Source organism: Hipposideros armiger, unplaced genomic scaffold, assembly GCF_001890085.2.
Source record: "Hipposideros armiger isolate ML-2016 unplaced genomic scaffold, ASM189008v1 scaffold_286, whole genome shotgun sequence".
NCBI classification, from domain to species: Eukaryota; Metazoa; Chordata; class Mammalia; order Chiroptera; family Hipposideridae; genus Hipposideros; species Hipposideros armiger.
Window position 1 is genome coordinate 1,967,846 of NW_017731636.1, and position 16,283 is coordinate 1,984,128.

General features: G+C 51.4%; 1 protein-coding gene across 3 annotated transcripts in view; it reads left to right on the plus strand.

The window, feature by feature from the left end:
• The window catches only part of EEFSEC (eukaryotic elongation factor, selenocysteine-tRNA specific), a 282,568-nt gene that overhangs the window by 234,285 nt on the left and 32,000 nt on the right, over nt 1-16,283 (plus strand). For all 3 annotated transcript variants that reach the window (XM_019658666.1, XM_019658667.1, XM_019658668.1), the window contains one exon: nt 2,428-2,584. In XM_019658666.1, coding sequence (XP_019514211.1) covers nt 2,428-2,584 — 157 coding nt within the window. The remainder of the gene's footprint in view (nt 1-2,427; nt 2,585-16,283) is intronic.

Here is a 16,283-nt window from a genome sequence, read left to right on the forward strand (position 1 = left end):
CCTCTTGTTCTGCTTTGCAAAGGCCCAGCAGACTTTGCATTTCCACTGCATCACTGACTCTGGTGGCCACAGCCCACTCAGATCTTGTCTCTGAGCTCAGCTCTGCCCTCTCTGAAGTAGAAACGAAAACCCTGTAAACAAAGGTGCTCAAGGGATCAGTGGGAACCCCTAATGCCTTGGTCAACAAAGGCTGAGGGGTTCTGAGGGGCTGAGGGTTTCTGAAAGGCTCTGAGGGTTGACGGGCTGAGGGGCTGTGAGGGTTGAGAGGCTGAGGGGCTCTGAGGGATTAAAGGACTCTGAATGTTGGGGGGCTCTGAAGTGTTCTCTTTCTCCCAGTGATAGGCAGAGGCTCAGTTGGGAACGGGAGTCAGCAATGAGCTACTTCAGTCATAGGAAATGTGGAATGGCTAGTCCAGAGCTATTGGGGTCCTGAGCACTTACTGTGCCAGGCTGGCCTGATGAATGTGAGTAGATGGGCCCTGCCTCCCAGGCTTCTGGCCATGCAGGCTATTCTGGTGGATGTGGGGACAGTGGTCCTGGGAGCTGGGAAGCCTAGGAAAGCATTTGGGGCTGGTGACATCTGTTTGCCCTGACTCTGCGTGTCCTGAGGTCAGAAGAACCATCTGCATTCAGGTCACCCAGCAGCTTTGCTGGACGCCCGCTGCAGTGGGAGCAGCCCCCATAGACAGGGCAGAGCTGCGGAGGGAGGGCAGAGCCCACAGCGGCCCTAGCCTACAAGGGTTCCTCTGCTGGAGCCGAGTCCTGAAGGACAAGGAGGAATTCACGTATGGGAACGAGATTTGTGAATTATAAAGGGCTGTGCAAGTGGAAATGATTATTCTTATCATTATTTGTATCCGATTCATCCATCACCAGGGAGAGGAGGAATGTGAGTACCTTTTATCTGGTGCTATGAATCAAATAGAATAGGATATGTTTTTCCAAAAGGTTTTTAGGGTAAATGGGACAGTTTCTGCTTTTCAGAACAATCCATTTGGGGCCCTTGGCTGAATCTTATGCAGAAGTTTCTGAGGCTGAACACAGCCCAGCTGACGCCTCAGAAAGGGATCCTGGTAGAGGTGGTAGGTCCACTACTGGTAACACCTCTGGCCTCCACACTGCTGCCTGTGCCAGCGCCTGCTTCGACCAGACCCTGTCCCCAGGAAGTACCCAGGCCAGTGCACAGGGCCTGGAGAATAAGGAGGAAGCTCCCGAATTCCTCTTGTGGCCCCCGAAGCCAGGTGGAGCATGGGTCCCACTCCAAAGAGCAGCAGATCTCAGGAAGAAACTGTCAGCCCTGCTGAGGGCCTCTGGGGAGGGTCTGGTCTTTAACACACACACACACGCGTGGGCATCCCAACTTCTCTTTTACACAGAGGCCCAGCACCTGCCTGGCACAGGCCCTGGAGAGAAGCCGGGCAGGGCAGGGAGGCCACCTGGCAGTGGTCTGCTGGCCATGCCACCTTCTCTAAAGGGAGTACCTGAGCTTGGAAAGGCATCAGGAGGGGGAGAGTAGCACTTTAGTCTTTCCTGTGCTTACTGCCTTGGAGAGAAGGTTCAAGATGAACACAGCTCGTGGTGAAATCAGAGCTGTACCAAGCTGACTTTTTCATGCACTCATGTGTCCCTCCCGTCAGCCTGGGCCTCCACCAAGAGGCGGGGGGGCATGAGCTGTGCAGCAGAGGCCCGTGGACGTTAGAGAACCAGTGCAAAATGGGACTTCTGCTGGGACAGAGAAAGGAGGGTATCATGGAGGAGCGGGCAGTGGGGCTATGGAGTAGATGTGGGCCAGGCCAGGCAGGGGGCTCTGGGCAGAATGAGTAAAGCCTTGGGCTAAAATGCATGTGCCTGTATTGGGTTGGGGCAGCAGAGGCCAGGTTCTCAGAGGTGCCTCGTGGGAGTGGAAACCAAAGAGATAGTGAGGCATGATCTAGAAAGCCTGTACGCAGGCTCAGGAGTCATCCTCTCGGCCTGGGGTGTCTGGGAAAGCTTTCATGAGGAGAATGCCACCAGCCGTCATTAGACCAGTGCTAGAGACAGGCTGGGCATGGTGGCCACACAGAGGAAGGTATAGGATGGGCGGCTTTGGATTTTCAGCTACCTCTGCCCTGTGAGCTCTGTGACCTTGGATGGATGGCCTAACTCTACTGTGTCTCTATTTCCACATCTGTAAAGTGGAGAAAGTGCCTGTCTTGTGTTGTTGCTGTGGGGCTAAGCGTATTGATCCACATAAGGCCCTCACCACTGCTTGGCACACAGCCCAGGCTCAGTAGGTGTCGATGGTGATAGTGATGAGGGGCCCGTCATCATAATGGCTTCAGTGCCCTTCGTTATCTGTAAGATGGGCCTGGGAGGGTATGGCCTTGGCCTTTCCCAGCGCACACACTGATGCTTTCTCTCTCTCTGGGGCTGGGTGTTTGGGCACAGGTGATAGATGACTACAACGTGATCGGCCGCTCCCTGTTCAAAAAGGAGACCAACATCCAGCTCTTTGTGGGGCTCAAGGTGTACCTGTCCACTGGGGAGCTGGGGGTCATTGACAGCGCCTTTGGCCAGAGTGGCAAGTTCAAGATCCACATCCCTGGTAAGTATGGTTTTTTCCTCTTGCTCGTGGATACTGGCAAGTCATGGAGAGATGGCAGAAACAATGCCCTGACAATGCACCCTTGTCTCAGAGTTCTAGGCCTGCCTGTGCCGACACACAAGTGCCATCACCTCTGGTCCCACCACTTTGCAGCTAGAAAGTGAGCGTGGGTCCTAGAGGAGCCTGGTGTGGAGTCAGCATCTGTTCTGAGCCAGGAAGGTCTGAATCTGAGTTCTCGCTTCACTGTGACCATGTAGGGTGACCTTAGATATGTCACATGGCTTGTCTGTATGGCTTGTCTGTGAAGTGGGGATTATAATATGGATCTGACAGGCAGTTCTGAGGGAGAGAGTTGGTGATTGAGAGCACCAAGGGCCAGGCACGCTGTCTTGGTAGCCAGTAGGATTTCCCAGAATGTGAGTTGCTACCTCCTTTTGAGACCAGCAGGCTCTGCAGAGCCTCCACTCAGTCTGAGTTGGGCCTTATCCACAGTGGGATCAAGGATGTGTGTTTGCTGCTGGAAACAGAGCTGTTGGGTTTCTTTAGCTCTGCCAGCTTTTCCATCACTTGTGCACTCTTTTGTCACTCATGCACTCTTTCCACACTCATTTTTCTGATGTTCTACAGCGCACTGGACATGGTGCTATGGTTGTGAGAGGGGACAGGTGTGAACACACTCAGTGAGGACAGACCATGTTGCACAGAAAAATAAAAACAGAGGGAGGGCTGAGAATTGCTGAGTATGCAGTATGGACATGGCAGTCAGGGAAGACCTCTCTGAAGAAGTCACAGTCAAGTGGAAGCCTGACTGAAGGAAGAGAGGGAGCCATATAGATACCTAGGGAGGAACACGCCATAGATAGGGAGGGAGGCAAATGCAATGGCCTTGAGGTGAGGGTGTGCTTGGTGTGCGTTTGAGGACAGGGCATTGGACAGGACTGAGCATGGAGGTGTATGGGACGCCAGCTGCAGCTCTGCCGTAGCACCCGGTGGCTAGGTAAAGACCGAGGGGTATTTCAATGTTAGCAAATTTATGGAACGCATCATGAACTGCTATCTTCCATCCCCCAGCATTGTGATACAACAGTGATCCAACATATAGCAAAGTTGAAGGATTTTACAGTTCACTTCATGTCAGCATGTTGCTATACTCTGCATAGCTGCAGAACTCGGTCATATCCTGAGAAGGATGAAAAGGCATGGGGAGGTTTGGGTCAGGAGTCAGCAATGTGATCTTGGTGTGTAGCTTTTTTGAGTAAAATCTCCAGATAGGGTGGTACCCTGGCCCCAGTTAGGAAGCAGGATTCTCAGTTCCCTGGCAACTCACCATGTAAAGCCAGCACCTCTCCTGAGAGCCTGGCTGGAGCCTTGCCTCCCAAATCCTTCCTAAAGCCCAGAAGGCCATGTGTGGCATTTGCCCTCTCATGAGGGAGGGTAGTGGTCACCAGAGGCTTGCCTCCCTGCACACTTGGCTCTGCTATTTGTGCCCCGAGACCCTGTCAAGGTGGGACTGAGCCCCGTTATCCTGTGGAGGAACTCCCTTGGGACAGGTGAGGTGACACATCCCTGGGAGCCTCCAGCCCTGATGTGGGGCTTCAGGCTCCTGGTTCTCACCTCAGCCACACTGTGGCTCCCAGTGCCCTGCTCTGAGCTTGGAGAACACAAGCACAGGGCATGAGCCAGGCAGGCCAGTGCCCAGGCCTCAGTCCCCAGGTCCCTGGGCTTACATCTGTGGGAGCTCTCTGGGAAGGAGGGGTATAGGGTGCCTGGAGGGCAAGAGCAGAGCTGCCTGGAGGGAGGAGGGGCTGTACCCCAAAACACTCCCCTAGGCTACTTGGGGCCCTGCTGGTACAGACAGAGGGGAGGGCATATCTGTTTGCTTCTTTTGGGAGCAGATAGGATCATGCTGACCTTCCCCTCAGCTCCCCTTCCCCTAGCCCAAGGCAAACTCAGAGTTGGGGTGTTCCCAGAGCAGGCCAGAATGCAAGAGGAGGTTTGTTTGGGGGCCCTGAGTGCTGTGTAGGACTGGAGGGAGGGAAGACATGGTGACACTGCTTCAGTCAAATTGAGTTCACATTCCTTTGTTAGGTCAGTGTTGCCTATTTAATAGGTCTGCTTCCTGTTTGTGGCTTTTAAGCTTTTTATTAAATATAACTGGTCAGATTCTTTCATCCCACCTACCCCCACTGCCCACCCCCGACCTCCTGCTTGTCTTTTCCTACCGATTCCTCCCTTAAAGATTACTTTTAACCTTTTTGAAGTGCCTTAATTGTGAAAGATTCTTCAGCAAACCCAAGCCATCCAGTGCCAGGTGGAGGAGGAGAGAGCATTGCGAGCTGCAGTTGGGAGTTCCAGGGCAGAGAAGCCCAGGGTTGTGCTGCTGCGGTTCAAGGCTCCCTGGAGCAAGGAGCAGCTCAGGGGGCCTGTCCCAGCTCTGTGCTTGTGGATGCAGCTGGGTTTAAACGCAGCTTACTGGCCTTCCGGCCTCCCTGCTGGCTCTACAGGGTGACCCAGCAGGGGAAGGCAGACTGAAGAATCCTCTGGGGTGTCCTCCCATCTACCCCCTGACTCCCAAGTCCAGAAGCTCTTTCCAACCATCCCAGTTATGGTTTGCCAAGCCAAAGGGGTGGCTTTCCATGGAGTAGGACATTTTGCTTACACAAATGAATAAATGAGGGAGTTCAGTGGGACAGACTGCACTGGAATGAACAAATGTATGAAACCAGGCCTGTGGGGGCCAGTGAGCCTGGCGTTTGGTGTGCTGTGGGCCTCCCCAGAAAGTCCTCCAACGACGGCAGGTACAGCATCCAATGATGCTGTACCTGCCTCAGCACAGCCATCCCCTGATGACATGGCCTTGGGGGCTCTAGTTCTTTAAAGACAACTTTAAAGGAGAGGACACCAGTCCATCCAACTCAGCAAACTCCAGTGGAGGCTCAGGCTGGGATGCCAAGATCATTCTAACAGAGTTCTGTCCCAGTGCACCTCCTATGGGAGAGAGAAAGCCACAGACCAGCAATTTGCAGTTAGCGTGGCTGGTGTCCATAGGGGCACATGGCCAGGAACTGGGGCGGGGGTAGGGGAGTGGCCATCCTGAGGAAGAGTTGGGGAAGACTTCCCAGAGGAGGTACTGTCCAAGCGGGGACTGGGATGGAAGGAGAGAAAGAGGCGTGTGAGAGGGCTGGAATCAGATGTGATGTTCTCTAGAACCCTGTGGCCAGTGGGAAAGGCCATGGGATGGGGAGTGCAGGTCTGCCCCCGCTGCCTGCTATGAGCTTCATTTTCTGCACTTATACCATGGATGTGAAAATTCTCACTTTGCCTCTCCAGGGGCCTCATTCCATCCTTGCTGTCCGTACCATTCTTCAAGCCCAAACAAGACCCCCTCCTCTGTGGAGACGCTCCTGGTACCCCTCTCTGGCCCCACAGCATTGCCAAGAGCACTCATGCACAAGGAGGCTGGGGCTGGGAAGACCGGGAGCACCCCTGTTTAATCCAACTCATCCCCATTCTGCAAGTGAGGAAACTGTACATCTGTAAGAGCTGTACATCTAGTAAGAGCCCAGAGTCTATGTCTGCCTCTTCAGTCACCAGGGGGACTGCACAGTGGCCACCAAAAGCTAGGGGCACAGAGGCACTGCCAGCTGGCTCTTTTGTCAGAGCCCTTCCAGCTCTCTTTCATAGGACTCAGGTTCCAGCAGATCACCTCAGAGCCCTTGCACCAAAACAGTGGGCATACAGCATCACTTTTGTGTCCCAGGACTCAGAAGGGTGGCCCAGGCCTCCATTCATCTGTCTTTCATCAGCTGTTTATTAGGCCCTTCAGGTGCCAGGGGAAACAGAACCTGGGCCAGGGGAGGGGCGTACTGAACGTTGGCTGTGCAAGGCGAGTCTTAGGGCACCCTCTTTGGTCGGACACTCATAAGGGTAGCACCACCCCTTCTGCTCTCAGTGCCTAGCATCGGTTTAGGAGGGTGGCCAGGCCAGGCCAGGCCTGCAGCGGCCGTTGGTCCAGTTCCTTGGAGGGTCACCTGGCTTAGCACAGGGCATGGCCTCCAGAGTCAGGTAGCCCAGACCCCTCCCTCTGCCCGCAGCCCCTTCTGATTGTGGCAGACTGTTCTCCACTTGGAGCTTTAGCCCCTCAGAGCCAACATGGGATGAATCATTTTGATTTTCAGGGAGGAAGTGCAGCTTAGATCACATAATTCCTACCCACAGTATCTGACCCGGGACAGGTCCTCTGTAAATGGTGGCTGGGGTTATATATTGTTTTTGCCCACCAGACATCCGCCCTCTTCTGGGGTACCATGTGTCCACTGAGATTTCTCCTGAGGTCTCTTTTCTTGGCTTATGGATGGCTGTCTTCTCCCCGTGTCCTCACGTGTCCCTGCCTTTGTGTGTGTCTGTGTCTTAATCTCCTCTTCTTATAAGGACATTAGTCCAATTGGAATAGGCCTACCCTTATGACCTCATTTCACCTTAATTACTTCTTGATAGGTCCTGTCTCCAAATACAGTCATATCTGAGGTAAAGGAGGTTAGGACTTCAACATAGGAATTTGAGGGAAGTCACAATTCAGCCCCTCGCAGTTGGGAAGATGGACGGTATGCAACCATCTTCCAAGCAGTTGTGTTTTGGCAAACCACAGCAAGCTGTGCAGGGAATGTGTGAAGTGACAGGAGAGTATATAGCAGCGTCCTAACAGTCTGAAGAAAGGAAGGCTTCCCCAGGCATTGACCTTGCACCAGGCCTTGGAGGATGAGGAGGAGCCCTTCAGACAGAAGTGGGCAGAGTGCCCCAGGCAGAGGAGGGGTCTGAGTGATACCTAAAGTCCGGCTGCCTGCCCGTTGCAAAAGTTAAAGATAAAAACTGAGAGACATGGTTGGTAGAAAGAAAAACAGGTTTATTCAAAATGCCAGCATTCTGGGAGGGTGGCAGACTCCTGTGCAAAGGCCACCTCCCTGTTCCTAGACAGGTCAGAAGGTTTTATAGGCAGGTCAATGAGAAAGAACAAAGGAAAGCAGGCCTCAAGGCTAATAGCTGAGAAATCGTCTCCTGGGGTCTTCTGAGGCCTCAGGTCTGCCTCAGTGTTATCTTACATTTTATTGTTGGTAGCCTTCTGCGAAAAACCACTAGGGAGTTGTGATCTCGGTCCCGACTTCCAGGCACCTGAAGATTAAAGAAACTGCTCTTTTCAGGTTAGGATGTTTGTTAATTAACAGGTACGGGTAGCCTTGAGAATGGGAACAGAGTTCCTCAGTTAATCAGTGGGGTAGAAACAAAAAAGAAACAGCTGAATATTAGGATGGATCAAACTGCAAACTAGCTAAGTTTAATTACATTATTGATCTACCAAATTTCACCCTTATATGAGCAGGGCTCTGAGGCAGAAAAAATCAACACCCGTTAGAGAAAGCTGGGCCCAGGGACCCAGCAGGTGATGGGGCTGTGGACTGGCGGGGGCCGCCATGTGAGGCCCGGTGACCCAAGGAAAGACATTTGTCCCTATCCTAAGTGCAGAGAAGAGCTGGGGCAGGGCCTGTAGTAGGCTGATGTACAAAGATGCCCTGATCTACCTGCTGTGTACTGGCGCCTGGAAGTGCAGGCCACCCCATCCCAGTAGGGAACCACCGCTCAACTCTGTGTGGGTATTATGGGGCTGCAGCATAGCCAGAGTGTGATCAGATCTCCAGTTTTTCAAGAGAGGGAGAAACTGAATTTTTACATGAAATGTCCCAGCTCTCAAATGTGGGCCACTATGCCTGGCCTGCCTGTGCCAGGTCCTTGAAGTGCAGCCTCCTTGTCCTGCTGCAGCCCTCTTCCCGTTTCCCTAAAGGGCACAGAGGAGCTGGATAACTGCCCCCAAGGACCCCAGAGACCCCAGATGGAAGTGGGCCTTTCTCATGGACACTGTTCAGCTGAGAGACTTTTGGAAAACCCAACAAAGAGAACTGAAACTCATCTTGGTGCCAAAGGGAGGGGTCACAGGAGCTCTGAGGTATTGTGGGTGTGGCCATGTTCCCATAAGCAGGCCTTGGGACAAGAGCCATTAGGCTGCATGGTTTTTTTTCCTTTAAAATGTGTTCTCGGGCCAGCCAAGTGGCTCAGTTGATTAAGAGCTCGCTCAAGAGTGTGAGCTCTGAGCAACAGCGGTTCAATTCCCAGCCCGAGCTGAGCTGCCGCTGAGCTGCCAACAGGTGGCAGGATGGCTCAGCTAAAGAAAAAAATATATATAGATATAGATATAGATATAGATATAGATATAGATATAGATGTCATTTTTAAAATATGTTCTCTGCATCCACCTGCCCACCCAGTCGCAACTATAGACTCTGGAGAGGATTCTTGGGTAACCTGTCCTTGGAATTTCACCAGAGTTTCTAGCCAGTTGCCTCGAGAGTAGCCCCTGACAGTACTAAATTGACTTTTACTGAAAGATGTTGGCAGCGCTACTGTTGTGCCTGCTCGGCACTTTCTGCCCACTCTGGGAGTTTGGAATCAGGGTACTTTCAAAGAACAAGAGCTTCGGAGTCAGGCAGACCTGAGGTAGAACTTTAACCTTTCTGAGCCTCGGTTTCTTCACCTGTAAGAAGTTATTTTGAGAGTTTTTCCTCTCAGCTTTTTTTTTTTTTTTTAGTTAAGATTTTATTGAGGAATCGGGGAAGGGGAACAGACAAGTTGCTGTCCTTTTGTTCTTCAGTCTAGTTGTGGAGGATGTCGCTTCACTGGCCCATGTTGGTATTATCATTGTGCTCTTCCCGGGTGAAGCAGTCGCTCGCCGGCCATTGGACAGCCGCTCACGGTGGCTCACGGCAGCTCGTGAAAGTGCACGCCAGCTGCTGGCCATCCCCACTGCAGCCTACGCCATCGCCGGTGACTCATGGCAGCCCAGCTCCAGGTCGAGCTGTTGTTCACCATCTTAGCTGTAGAGGGTGCAGCGTCACTGGCCCTCATATGTGGGATCCGAACTGGGTCCCTGCTTCTCAGAGCTGGCATCCCAAGCCAACTCCTAACCAACGCACCACTCAGCCAGCATTCCTCTCAGCTTTTTAAATAACTTCAAACATACAGAGAAGTTGAAAGAACAGTTTATTGAACACTCATATTCCCTTAGATTTCACATTTGTTAACATCTTGTCACATTTGCTATCTGTGTGTGTGATATGCTGAACTTAAATGTTAGCTGTGGAACTCATTTACACCTGCGTACTTCACCACGTGTCCCAAAAGACTAGGACATTCTCCTTTGTGACCACCATATGATTATCTCTTGAGAAATTTAACTTTGGCATGATATTATCTAAGATACAGTCCATTTCCTGATTTCCCCAGTTGTCCCAATAATGTTTTAAAACTTGTTTTCCTGATGGAGGATTCAGTGAAGAATCACACCCTGCATTTAGTTGTCATGTCTCCTAGTTTCATGATACTGACATTTTTGGATTCTAGGTCATTTGTTTCCCAGATTTGCTCTTGGGGTGTATGTGCTGTTTCTTCAATACTAGGTTCCAGTGTGCATATGTAGAAAGAACCCCACAGAGGCAATCTCATTGTCCCTTTTAGTGCATCACTCAGGATACATGCAATGTCTGCTTGCCCATTGTGGGTTATGTAGGTTTGGTGACTGTTTAAGGTGGTTGTTAGGAAAGGAGTTGCCAATGAGGAGATGAAGACAGCCCATGGCCCAGAGATAGCTGATAGGAAGGGAGTGCAGGGCCCATCACTCAGCAGCTGTGCCCACGTGTGAGGCCTCTGTGGCCTGCATGGAGGAGGACATTGGGAGGTCTCTTTGGAAGTCAAGGTTAAGGCCCTGGTCTGGCAGCTGTAAGGCAGAGCTGGCTCTATGGGACTCAATTTAGGGGTGTCCACCTACTCCTGAAGCCCCATGGGACTAAGCCAGGATCTGTGGAGGAAGGAGCTGCTACTTCCCAAAGTCTTCTGCGTCCTTTCTCTCTCCCTTTGTCTGTCTGTCTGTCTTCCTGCCCCTGCCCCCTTGCTCTAGTCAGACCTGAATACACAGGGAATTGGTTTCTGCTCCTCCTCATGGGGGGGGCACCAGTCTGTCAGGGATGACTACAGAATGTCATAAACAGTATGGTAAGGCCCTACAGGCCATGGGGACAGGGAGGATGGAGTGACTAGTCCCTTCCAGAGTGGAGCAGGACACAGTGAGGCTTGAGCTGGTCTTGAAGGTTAGGGGGTTTTCCCAGGTAGAGAAAGGGAGGAAAGGCATTCAGGACAGGGGGAACAGAGTGTGCGAATGCACAGAGGCTAGGAAGAGTGTGGCATATTCATTGCTTATGATAATGTGTAAGACATTGTTCCAAATGTTTTATATGATACAACTCATTTAGTTTGGTGTGTTTAAGATAGCGGGTTTTAAAACTGTTTTGTTTTTTTTTAAAGCAATGGAACTTTTTTCCTAAACAAAGTCTTACATAGAATCAATCACAGTTGAGCCTCTCGGGATCCTCCCATCGTTCACCTTCAATTCCAGGCCTCAGGCCTGAAGCCTGAGGCCCTGAACCCCACACTTGGCATCTGGCCTTTGTCAGGTCAAGGTTCTTCAGCCTCATCATGACTGACATTTGTGGCTGGGTCATTCCCTGTGGTGGGCGCTGTCCTGTGCACGGCAGGATGGTTAACAGCATGCCTAGCCTCTGTTCACTGAGTGCCAGTAACACACACCCTTCTGTCCCCCTCTCCCACTGTGACAACAGAAAATTGCTCTGGACGTTACCCTGAAGGGCAAAATGGCTCCAGTTGAGAACCACCGATCTAAAATGGGTAGAAGCCGTGATAGGTGGTGAGCAGGGAGGGGCACAGTCAGAAAGCTCTCCCTGGCAGCTGAGAGGAGGGGGCGAGGCCAAAGGCCTCAAAGCTGGGGCAGTTCACGTGTGGGGAGCAGGCCAGGGGTGGAGTGGTGGTGACTCGGTGCCTACTGGGTGCCGAATAAAGAGGGGTGAAAGGGGGCATCTGGAATAGCTTCCACCTTCGGCCTCCTCGGGGTGCCCTGTGGCCAGCATGGCAGGTCCCAGGGAGGCCTCAGGTCACAGCCCACTCAGCGTGGGCAGTGCACAGCACTGTGCCTACTTCATCTCTGAGGCCTCGTCTTCTGGGATGTTCTCTGGGCACTGGGGTGGTGGGAGGCCCCTGAGATCTGGACCCGGTAGCCTTAAGAGGCAGGAGAGGCTTTTTCCAGCCTGACATATTCCAGGAACCACAGTACTTTTACCTGGATTCTTACAAGTTGAGTGAAACTTTTTTGGGAAATATTTCTCTTTGTTTAGAAATCCCTAAAACATTCCAATTTTTTACCACTTTGTGGTTTTAGGAAAACTGTGTGTTTTTCATATAATTTATGCTGCCTAAATAAAGTCATCAGAGTAAAACGAGTATTTGTTTTAACGTTTCAGGTAGTGGTAAATGAAACTTTTGTAATTGGCTAAGGACTATCTCTCCAGAAAGCCTCGATGTAGCAGCCATCCAGAAGTCTTACATACTTGAAAGAAAGTCCCAGAAACCAAAAGGCGTCCCCACAGCTTGGGCAGTTCTACTGGCTCTTGTGTCTTAATACCCAGTGCTCTGGACTACAGATGGTCATGTGCCCCAAAACCTCGAGGCCTTCAAAGAGACATGCAAGGAACGAGAACCTCCCATGCATGAGTTCTTCCACACTTTGAATTCACCTCATTAACAGAAACATTTCACATGTGTTCAGAGAGCCTTGGTAGTTATAGTTATTAACAAGGCGGTATGGCTGGCCAAGGAAAATTGCTCTCCAGACAAATGCCAGAGCACAGGAGAGCTGACACGGGAGGGCAAAGTCAAGCACAGACCGGTTCAGTCTCTGCTTCTGGCTGGTATTGAGTCCTTGTTCTGTGCCAGACTCTGTCCTCGATGCCTCCCGTAATTTACGTTATGTAGTTCTCTCAACAGCCCTTGGAGTTGGGAACTATCCATATGTTAAATCACTCGCCCAGGTCTTACCTTCTGACTCCAGGGCCACACTGCACAGCAGCCCTCCTGGGAGACTGCAGTTGAGATGAAACAAGTTACCCATGCAGGCACCTGGAATTGTGCCTGGTGAGGTCAGTGCTCACCCAGGCTTTACTGCTGCTACTGCTCTAGGTTCTGCTCCATCCAGCTTCTGATCTTCTCCTGGGCTCCTTCCCATGAGTGGTGTGCCTGCAGAGAAGGAGCAGGGGCAGTGATAACAACAATAACACTGGTCACTGTACTGATAGGAGCCACTATAGAACGATCCCTAGGCTGAGGATTTTATAAGCAGTGCCTCACATGGTCTCCACTGTACCGATGTCTCAGTGAGGACCTGCACAGGTCACATAGCTGGGCAGTAGAGGAGGACCTGGGTTTGGATGCCACTTTGTCTGACTGGAAAGCCCCAGTGGAGTGTAGAATCCCAGGAGAATGGAGTCAGGCAGGCCAGTGGAGAGAACCTGGTACTCCAATGTGTGGGCTCTGGGCTTCCCTTGCTCTTGGCCTCATCCTCCCCCAGGGCCTTCTCACCAGCTGAGTTTAGCTAGCACTTGGTGAGCTGCCAGTGGCCATGGTCTTGCTCAGGCAGCTTCTGCCCCCAGGGAGCCACCTGTTGCCCGCATGAGGCCCTGTCCTGGGCTGAGTGTGCCACTGCTGCCTGCTGGTGCGTAGGGGACCATGGTTTCTAGTTGGGATTCCTGTAGCCTGGTGTTTGTTTACTTAGGGCTCAATGGTCAGGGTCACTGCCTGCGTGTCCTGGCTGGGCCGCTTGTCTGACTGCTGGCCGTCTATTTAGCCACCCATCCATGGGGTAGGTCACTTCTGGATGGGGGTAACTAGAAAGATCCAGGTGTTCTATGTTTATCTTAAACCTCTTCTCACTCATGATAAAAGTTGCATGGCTGCATTAAAGAGAAAACTTAAAAACCTGAGAAAAAAAAATGTTACCCACAACCTCCTCACTCCAGTGACACCCCAGTGGACGTTTGGTCACATCTCCTACCAGGACTTTTTCAGGTGTCGCTTGGTATGTGCAGAAGGAGCTCAGGGCCAGGAACAGGAATGTGAGTTCACATCTGCCTCTCTGGGCTTCGGTCTCATCTGTAGAAGGAGCAGGCCAGTGCTCGCTCTTCATAGGTTGTGGAGAGAACAGCTTGAAGCCACGCGGGAAGTACCTGGCCCAGAATTTGACAGAGAAGACATTTAGTCAGTGACAATGTTGTTTATGCGAGTCTTTAAGACGTGGCACGCTGCACACCTAGCTCATGCTGGGTCTTCCCTTACGGTCACCCGGCTCACAAAGTCATCATCTTTGAACTTACGCACGCCTTTCTCATGTATCAGGCTTTGAATTCAAACCATTCTGTAATAGCTACTTCCTCCTTTCACATAGATTCCCATAGTTTCATCAGCAGATGAAGGGGCACTCAGGGAGATCCCACCCCAGTTGCAGGCAGTAGGAGGGGCTCAATAAACACACACTGAATAAAGGCATGACAAAAGTTGGGCATGACAAAAGTTGGCCATGACAATGTGAGTTTCTTCAGTGTTTGTGACTCGGTGATCAGAGTTAGAAATTAAAAAAAAAAAGTATGAAAAACAATTATATAGTAATCTTTGTGCTAGGTACTATTCTATAGTTTGCATATAATAATGTCATTTAATTTTCACAACAAACCTGACAGAAGATGCTATCATAATTACAATTATTGAAGTTGCCATTTTACAGTCAAGGAAACAAGCACAGAGAGGTAAAGGAACATGCCCAAAGTCACACAGCTGTTGAGCCCCAGCACTGAGATTGGAACCCAGCCCAGGCCTTCTGGCTGCAGAGTCCTCACCCTTACTTATCTGCTCCCTGTCTCTGACGTTCACCCTCTTGTCCATCAGCTCTGCATGGCCTGAGCTCAGGACCCAACACAAATTCCACAAGTTCCAATTTCAGCTTGACCCCACTGCTGGGATGGTTACAGCTATGCCCTGAACCTCAGAATTCCTATATGAAAAAGAGGAACATTCCTTGCTTTCAGGGTTGAGTTGGATAAGTAAGAAAATGTATTTAAAGAACCCGGATCCTTGTAAATGTGCACTAAATGTTTCTTTCCCTTCCTGTGCACGGGGACTGCAGCCTGTTACTTGGGAATGAAGCGTAGAGTAGGACCTGAAGTTTCAGTCTGTGTGTCTCTGGGGACTGGTAAATGTCCTGACTCATAGTTGGCATTTGCCAGCACCTGACTCTTGGGTAAGCATGTACTTCTGCTGGCCTTCATAGCCCCTGCTTTACTAGCCCCTGGCCTACAATCCTCTCACTTGCAGGCACAGACCCATTTATCATGGAGGCTGTGATGACCGTCCCGTCTTGTCTGGAGAGGAGTCCAATCTCATTAGCATGGTGTTCAGCTCCTTTCCACTCAGCCTCCCACCCTCCTGCTCTGCCTCTCCTGCCCTCTGTTTCTCTGGCCCACGTGCCACCTCCAGCCCTACATGACGCCATAGTGTCTGCCCTTCATTCTGCTGCTTGTGCTGGATCCTCTGAGCTCTGCTCAAGATGCTAACTGCAGTCCTCTGACCCCACCTGCCTCCTGCAGGACCATGTGCATGAGCATGCTTCTGTGGTGCTCCAGACAGTCACCCTGCACTAAGCCAGGTGGGATTGAGGAACGGACTGTTGAAGCCTTAACTCAGTTGATTCATGTTCCTAAAATAGTTCAGCAGTGGTGCTGTGTTCAGGCATGGCTTAGCTGTTAGATCTCAGGGCTTTAGCCAGTGTCCTCCAGGCTCAGCCCTGCCCTTCTCCGATGGCTGCCCTAAGCCCAGGTCTCCCATGGATGATCTACTCAGCTGCAGGGCTAGTAGAGAGAGAGTAGTCTCACCAAAAGTGCCAGAGCCCCACGCCCATTCCCAAAACAGCACCATGGCTGGGGGCATGCACAGGCCAGCCTGGGTCATGACTGCTCCTGGCCCTGAAGGTGGACCATGCTTTAACCTCTATTCGTCAAGGAAAGCCAGGGGCATTGCAAGAAGTAGCAGAAACGACAGGTAATTTTGCTGCTAACAGGCATGCCCAGTGATTCTGCCAGGCTCTTCTCACTGCGAGAGTGGCCTTCCCTTTACCCCTGACTTCCATTCAGACTCAAGACATTGGGAGATGCCTTTTTAGCATCCTGGGTCGGCCTCTTTTCCTGAAACCTCTGGACTGCTATGGGATTGAGGAATGGACTATTGAACCACTAACTCAATTGACACATATACCTGTCTCTCTGGCCACCTCCCCAACAGGTGAGCTTCTCTAGGTTGAGGGCCCCAGCTGATTCTCCCTATATCCCAGGGCCCTTCACAGGAAGTCTCATGGTGCACACATGGTGGGCTAGAAAGGACCCCTGTCCCTTCAGCTATTACAAACCTTCCCTTTCCCCAATCACAGTGACTGGTCTGATGGCAAGGATAAAGTTGTTCATTTTCATTAGCCCAGACCCACTGATGTGTGGGTCAAAAGCAATAAGGGTATCAGAATTGGCCCAGTGGCTGAACAGGTCTCAGAAGTCAGCAGCGCGGGCAATAGTCGTGATTCTTGGGAAGCAGGAAAGAATTCCCCTCATACCTTATGACAGGAACAGCTTAGTGTTCTGCACCCAAGGGTTTAGTGGGACTCACCCTGCAGGCTAATAATTATTCACTGTCACTTGTGGAAAGAAGGCCT